The sequence below is a fragment of the Rhinopithecus bieti genome, unplaced genomic scaffold, assembly GCF_001698545.2.
Source record: "Rhinopithecus bieti isolate Rb0 unplaced genomic scaffold, ASM169854v2 scaffold_41644, whole genome shotgun sequence".
NCBI lineage: Eukaryota > Metazoa > Chordata > Mammalia > Primates > Cercopithecidae > Rhinopithecus > Rhinopithecus bieti.
Window position 1 is genome coordinate 59,495 of NW_016817838.1, and position 8,395 is coordinate 67,889.

Below are 8,395 nucleotides of genomic sequence, written 5' to 3' on the forward strand. Positions count from 1 at the left end.
AAATTATAATTTCTTTTTCTCCTTACTTCTCTCTCTTTCTTCTTTGTCCTAACACTATAAATAGTAAGACATAATATTTGCCCTCAAGTGATGATATAGCTGAAAGACACACCATGTATATAAACACTCTGGATGCTTTAACAAAAGCACATAAGGAGTGCAGTCGGGGCACAAAGAAAGGGTAGTCAGTTCCACATCAGAGAGCCAGGAAAATACTTACTGAAGAGGTGTTAAGTTGGTGTTATCCAGGCAGAACAAACTTGGGGAAGGTATTCCAAGCACAGGGAGTAGAATGAACAAAGATACAGAGTCATAAAATAGCATGGCACACAGTTCAGCAAGAGCTCAAGGTATGAGGGAAACTTGGTGCTATGAGCCTGGAAAGGTAGGCAGCAACCAGAGCCAGTTCTGCATGGGTTAAGAGCACGGTTTCTAGACTTTAGGTTGCCTGAATTTTAAAATTTCAGTTCTGCCTTTTTCTAGCAGCATGACCTTGAACTAATTACTTACCCTCTCTAAGTAATTTATAAAATGGGGATATTAACAGAACCCACAGCATAAGATCACTGAAGGATTAAATGAAATAATCCATGTAAAGGACTTAGTATATAGAATGTCCAATTTAGACTAGGCATGGTGGCTCATGACTCTAATTCAAAGACACTGGGAGGCCAAGGCAGGAGGATTGCTTGAGGTCAGAAGTACAAGACAAGCCTGGGCAACATACCAAGACCCCATCTCTACAAACACACACACACAAATTAGCCAGGCACGGTGGCACGTGCCTATAAACCTAGCTATTTGGGAGGCTGTGGTGGGAGGATCACTTGAGCCCAGGAGTTGGAGGCTGTAGTGAGCCATGATTGTACCACTGCACTCTAGCCTGGTAACAGAGCAAACCCTGTCACACACAGACATAGAGAATATGTCTGATTTACAGGAAGTCTTCAAGATATTATTACTACTATTGTTATAATAGAAAACTTTATTAGGAAACTATTATAATGGTCAAGGCAACAGACACAGAGGCCCTGAACAAAAGCAGCGATATGGAGAAGAGAAGACAGATGCATGCAATCTTTCTGAGCTGCAAGTGATTGACTGGACTTGGTAACAAGGGAGAGATTATGGGCAGTACTGAATCAAATAGGTTCCTAACTTGGACAACTAGCTACATGAGTGAAAATATTTAACAATTTAGGGTGTGTTCAATAAAAGCTATGGCTAGGTAACATACAGATGAACATGTAAAATATACCATGACACATGCCTTTGGCTCAGGCAAGAATCCAAGAAAAGGCTATATCACTGCCTCCTTATTCAGATTTTGTAGTGTGAAAATCATGCTCACCTGCAGTACCCATTAAACAAGTGGTCCTAAGAAGTCATGTTTGATTTATGTAACCACCTCCTTACCCACGGTTTACTGAACTATAGATGGACAATTGGCCCATGGAGGAAAAAAAGACCTCAGCCCATCAGACTTTCTGTGTTTGTGCATTCAGAATCATGTGGCCTCAGGGGTTTACATCACTGTTTGAGGCACAGCCGCCATGGCTCCCTCATAGCAGTAAGAGAAAAGCAGAGAAATGAATATAGGGGGTACACAGAAGTAAAATGAAAGAACACAAGGCCCCATAAACAAGAAAGACCTGGGTTGGCCAGGCGCGGTGGCTCATGCCTATGATCCCAGCACTTTGGGAGGCTGAGGTGGGCGGATCACCTGAGGTTGGGAGTTCGAGACCAGTCTGACCAACATGGAGAAACCCCATCTCTACTAAAAATACAAAATTAGTCGGGAGTGGTGGCTCATGCCTGTAATCCCAGCTACTCAGGAGGCTGAGGCAGGAGAATTGCTTGAACCCGGGAGGCAGAGGTTGTGGTGAGCCAAGATTGTGCCACTGCATTCCAGCCTGGGCAACAAGAGTGAAATTCCATCTCAAAAAACAAACAAACAAACACAAGAAAGACCTGGGCAGCACAGTGAGAACCCATCTCTACAAAAAATTTTAAAAATTAGCCAGGTGTGGTAGTGCATGCCTGTAGTTCCAGCTACTCAGGAGGATGAGGTGGGAGAATCACTCCAGCCCAGGAGGGCTACAGTGAGCTGTGATCTTGCCACTGTACTCCAGCCTGGGCAACAGGGTAAGACTCTGTCTCAAAAAAAAAAAAAAGAGCGAGAGTAGTTTTCGGATAACTGTTTAGGTTTCATAAAGCCCAGCTGCATCTAGACACCAGATTCTGTGAGATCATCCCGTATCAATTTCTACTTGTGTTTCTTTGCATCCCATGCAACAAAACAATCCCAGTGGCTACAATGGATGAGACTGCCCAAAAAGAATACAGAGACAAAACCAAAAAATGGCCAAGGTTAGGATCCTGGGGTATACCAACATGGAAGAGTCAGACAGAGGAAGAAAAGTCAATGAAACAGGTAGAAAAAAAGGCATTCGTAGAGGCAAGAGGTAATTCAGGAAAAAGCAATGTTCTAGAAGTCAATGTAAGAGAGGGTTTTAAGGAGTAGACAACAGTATCAAATGCTCAGAGAAATCAAATAAGAGGAAGAAAAAACTAGGCTACTGGATAGGGCAATTAAGGGATCACTGGTGACCTTTCCCAGAGAAGCACTAATTATTATTATAATTCAAAAGCTTACGTTTTCAGATCCTAACTGCCACAGTAGTCATACTGTTTTATCTTTAGGTGAGTCTTAACATGCCTCTGTTTTGGTTTCTCTTCTATTTAAAATAATAATAATATATTATTATGATATTTACTATTATGAATATTTATTCTATATTAATATATAAAATAATTATTATTAATTTTCAGGTGAGTCTTAACATGCCTCTGTTTTGGTTTCTCCTCTATATAAAATAATAATAATGATGATAATAATAATCTTCACCCAGCCCTAACCATTCTAGAAATATTCTGTATTTTAGACTATCTGGTGGTAAAATTCATGTAAAAATTCCTCAAGTCAAACATTTAAGCTTCATGCACTTTAAGAGAAAGAGACAAAATCCCCCTCTATCAACCTTCCATAGTATTCAGATTAAAAAATAAAAATACACTGGGTGAAGTGGCTCACGCCCGTAATCCTAACACTTTAGGAGGCCAAGGTAGGAGGAGCACTTTAGCCCAGGAGTTTGATACCAGACTGGGCAACATAGTGAGACCCTGTCTCTATTTAAAAAATAAATTAATAAATGAAAAAAAAAAAAGAAAGAGGCTTATAAAGTAATGTATAAAGCTAGGAGTAAACTGTTATTTGAATTTTTTAAATCATCCCATGGTATCCTCAACCTCTGCCTCCTGACGTAATGGTAGGTAATACTGTCTTCACCAAGAAGCAGTTTAATACAAGTTTCCATGCTATTATGACTATGTTAGTTTTCAAAAAGCTGGGCATGGTGGCTCATGCCTGTAATCCCAGAACTTTGGAGGCTGAGACAGTAGGATTGCTTGAGCCCAGGAGTTTGAGAACAGCCTGAGCAACATGGCAAGACCCCTTCTCTATTAAAAAAGGAAAGAGAAAAGTCACGTGTATCTTCATAGACTCGAGCACACAGCAAGCAATCTAAACCATCTGAAAGATGGAATGACAGATCCAGATGAGAGCAGTGAGAGGTGCTGGGGCAGCATATATATGAAGGGGTCCTACCTTCATTAAGTGCTTGTTGACCCACTTGGTGAACGTTTTCTTCTGAACCCGGTCCCGTTCATCTGTAAAGAAAACAGAAGGCACTGGCTTAGTGCTACGCAGGTAACAGGTTCCCACACTGCAGCCCTGCCCACACCTATGTTTCTCTAGAACAACTTACCCACATAACTGTGGGACAGTGACTTCTTCTTAGGAAGGTTTGGGCTAGCTGAACTTCCTCTTTGGTCCTGATCACGTTGTCACTTTACAAATTAGACAGAATCATCATGTGCCTCAAAAATCATACCATGGCAAAGTCTCCTTGGCATCATAATTTGAGCAGAGCAGGGGGCAGGGTGATTTCCCACTTCTCTCACAACAAGCTTCAAAAAGCCAAAGCCATGATACCACCAACAGATGGGGTGGCCTTGACATTTGGGACACACATATTGCAGTGGTTAAATTTCACTCTTCATGTGCTGATCTGCCTGAGTAAAGCGCAACTCCCTCCCTCTCCTACCCCAGTAATTTCTTCATTCCAATTTCTTTACCAGCCATTATCAAAACACTCAAACTCTCAAAGCTGCCCAGTTTACCCCCACTGAACATCTCTTCCCTCTCTCCCTTCTCCTGTCATAGCAGCAAACAGGGAGTTTCTTTCTCCATTTTTTTTTACCTCTTTAACAGAAACATGACTATCAATGCTTGACAATGACTGCTCCACAGAGACCTTATCCTGTAAAGGACTTACTTTCTCCGACTCTTGCCAATTCCCCAGAGCCATTTCTAGACCACTGAGCCATCAGTCCTGGTCCTTTTCTATTTTTGAAAGCCCACACCATCCCCTATAACATCTTGTTCAAATCATCCTCACTGTCATGGACCATGCCCCGCAGCCTATCCCCTTCCACATGGCAAATCTACCTTAGCCTTCCCTGATGACTTGGTTCATTTATCATCTCTACATATACGTGAAGATACATGTGACAATGCATCTGTACCTACTTGGCTCCACGGGCACTCATCTCCAATTCATGTCCAGCCACCACACTGCCACATTTTGGGCCTTATTCCTTCCCCAAACATACCTATTTAGCACTTACCATTATCAGTCTCTCATACCCTCTCCTAATCATTCTAAACCTTCAATCACTCCATTCTTATTTTACCCTATTCATTAAGGACATCTACAGCCGGGCATGGTGGTTCACGCCTTGTAATCCCAGCAGTTTGGGAGGCTGAGGCCAGTGGATCACTTGAGCTCAGGAGTTGGAGACTAGCCTGGCCAACATGGCAAAACCCTACCTCTGCTAAAAATACAAAAATTGGTCAGCTGGGGGTGTGCACTTGTAGTCCCAGCTACTCAGGAGGCTGAGGTGGGAGGGTGGGAGGATCGCTCGAACCTGGGGGGCGGAGGTTGCAGTGAGCTGTGATCACACCACTGCACTCCAGCCTGGGTGACAGAGTAAGACACAGTCTCATAAAAAGAAAAAGAACATCTAAGATAATCCCAGTCCATGCCAGACAACATGGTTATGCAATTCAAAGCTTCCCTCACTAATACCCTAGGGACTCTCCCTGCCTAACCACCTACTACTACATTCACCATGACAATCTGCAAACCTAAATTACCACCATTGCCCGCTGCTTGACTCTTCCATATCTTTTCCAAGACAGAGAACATTTCAGAAGAAAGTTGCAGAGGTATATAAATCTGGTTCACTAGTAATTCATACAAGCTTCAGCCAGGTTCTCGCTCCCCATTGCCCAGTTATTTTCTTCTTATTGATCCCCTAGGAAAAGCCAACATACTGCCATTCCAAACAATGTCAATGCTTGTTCTACATCCCAGGAGAATATATTTATCTACTTATTTTTCCTGAGTTTATAGCCATTCAACAAGCACTTCTTATCTTGGTCTCTGTTTTTATCTTCACATCCTTATTTTCAGCCTTGAATCCTTTCTTGCTTTGCAAGGAACAATTTTCTTCCTACTATGAACTACAGCACTAAGGAATGGACCTTAGAAATTATATAGTCTAATTCTTTGCTGACACACAAATCCCTTTGACAACAAAGAATCATAAGTTCACGTCGAAAGGTCTCTACAACTCTCCCATAAATCTACAATATTCTTGATGTTTAAAATTTAGGATAACAGAGAATTCACTAACAGAGGAAGAAAGACAACGTACCAATGTAATAATTCTATAAAATGTCATAATCTGCTTTCCTTATGACTTCTGCCTATTGACTCTCATTTGGGACTGTTAGATGTATTATTATTAGGCCAGGTGCAGTGGCTCATGCCTGTAATCCCAGCACTTTGGGAGGCTGAGGCGGGCAGATCACCTGAGGCTGGGAGTTCAAGACCAGCCTGACCAACATAGTGAAACCCCATCTCTACTAAAACTACAAAATTAGCCAGGCAAGGTGGCGCATGCCTGTAATCCCAGCTACTCGGGAGGCTGAAGCAGGAGAACAGCTTGAACCCGGGAGGCGGAGGTTGCAGTGAGCTGAGATCGTGCCATTGCACTCCAGCTTGGCAACAGGGCGAGACTCCATCTCAAAAAAAACAAAAAAGTATTATTATTAGACTTAAAAGTTTAATCCATCTTTCAATTGATGGAGTCTTGAAAGTATTTGAAGCCAAGATTCTTATTAGATTTGACCACTGTCATTCCAACATACTTTGATCTTTTTAGATGCTGATTTAGTTATCCAACATCATCATCCTTTCCAAGCCCGGGTCATCTGCAGACTGAATCAGAATCAGCTTCCAACTATAGTCTCATCGAAATCACTGACACTTTGCTCATACTACTTATTTTCCCTTCATGGCAGGCTACTTCTCTTCATCTCTCCAAATGGTATTTATTCTTTAAAATCCACCTCGTTCATTCACTCATGTATTCTTTATTTGTTTTTGAGACAGAGTTTTGCTCTTGTCGCCCAGGCTGGAATGCAATGGTGCGATCTGGGCTCAGTGCAACTCTGCCTCCTGGGTTTCAGCGATTCTCCTGCCTCAGCCTCCAGAGTAGCTGGGATTACAGGTGCCCACCACCACATCAAGCTAATTTTTGTATTTTTAGTAGAGACGGGGTTTCACCATATGGGTCAGGCTGGTCTCAAACTCCTGACCTCAGGTGATCCACCCATGTTGACCTCCCAAAATGCTGGGATTACAGGCACCTGGCCTCATTTATTCTTTAAATAAGAGAAATAACTTCAAAGCAGTTTGACAAGTGCTATAACAGGTAAGTACAGAGTGCTCATGAACATAAGAGGTTAAGCATACCTTGGTAGGGACAGGAAATATGGGGGACTTAATGAAGTTTCCAAGAGGAGTGACTCTATTGAACCTTAAAAGATGAGTATAAACCAGAAAGAGAAGGGAAGGAACAAAGTTGCTACATAAAGTTATAGCTAATGCAAATTCATGGAGACAAGAAAAAGCTTATGTTCAAAAAACTGCACAGAATTAGGAATAGTTGAAAGACAACTAGGTAGTGGCAAGATAGGATGGTATGAGCAAAATCATGACCTTTCATGACAAGCTTAAGGAACCCGAACTTTATCCTATAGGTAAGAGGAAGCACTGGAAGATTTTGAATTGGAGAATGACATGCTCAGATTTGTGTTTAAGAAAAATTCTGGCTGGCTTTTCTGACAACTCCAGTTCTCAACAGTCTCTGTGTCCTCCAAATATCTATGTTACTTACTGGGCTAATCACTCAATCAGCACTTAAATAATTATATAGTGTTCTGAACTTTTAATATGCTTATTCTTATATTACCAGTGAGATCATTAACTCCTCGAAGAGACCATAATTTACATTTTTGTATTTCCCACAACTGGCAACACCTAAAGCTCTACATAGTAAGACCTCAAACATAAAACCACCAGAGAGTGTTCTTAATTGGCCAAGTATGATTAGAAGACTGGCTACAGAAACACATAAAATGAAATCAGAACTGAGTTACCTACAAGAATCCAGTTCAATATATAAAAACCTCAAAACCCTGCCAGGCAAGCTGGCTTATGCCTGTAATCCTAGCACTTTGGGAGGCCGAGGCAGAAGGATCACTTGAGCCTGGGAGTTTGAGGCTGCAGCAAGCTATGATTGTGCCACTGCACTCCAGATGGGACAACAGACTGAGACTCTGTCTGAAAAAACAAAACCACAACATGCCAGTAAGTATCACTTGTGTGCTGATATAAGAAGGCATGGTGGAAAAATTAGAACTAACTAAAGTTGTGTACATTACATTTTCACACGATATCAGGCCCACCGTGCTTCACTATATTAATTACCTTCATAGCCAAAAACAGTCTGATTCTAATTTTAAAAATTCTCATTCTGATGACAAAAGTGTTCTTTCCTTTTATAATTTCTTTTTTTATAAAAGCTATGTATGTTTGCTGTAATAGGTCAAACAACATACAGATGAAAAAGGAAAAAATTGCCAGGCACGGTGGCTCGTGCCTGTAATCCCAGTACTTTGGGAGGCTGAGGTGGGTGGATCACGAGGTCAGGAGATCGAGACCATCCTGGCTAACACAGTGAAACTCCGTCTCTACCAAAAATACAAAAAAAAATAGCCGGGCATTGTGGCGTGTGCCTATAGTCCCAGCTGCTGGGGAGGCTGAAGCAGGAGAATGGTGTGAACTTGGGAGGTGGAGCTTGCAGTGAGCCGAGATCGCACCACTGTACTACAGCCTGGGTGACAGAGCAAGACTCGGTCTCA

General features: G+C 41.9%; 1 protein-coding gene across 1 annotated transcript in view; it reads right to left on the reverse strand.

The window, feature by feature from the left end:
• MACF1 (microtubule actin crosslinking factor 1) overlaps positions 1-8,395 on the reverse strand; it is a gene marked incomplete at its 3' end in the record, with an annotated part of 222,954 nt that overhangs the window by 58,883 nt on the left and 155,676 nt on the right. The window contains exon 3 of the mRNA XM_017856132.1: positions 3,668-3,729. Within this exon, the coding sequence (XP_017711621.1) occupies positions 3,668-3,729 (62 nt within the window). The remainder of the gene's footprint in view (positions 1-3,667; positions 3,730-8,395) is intronic.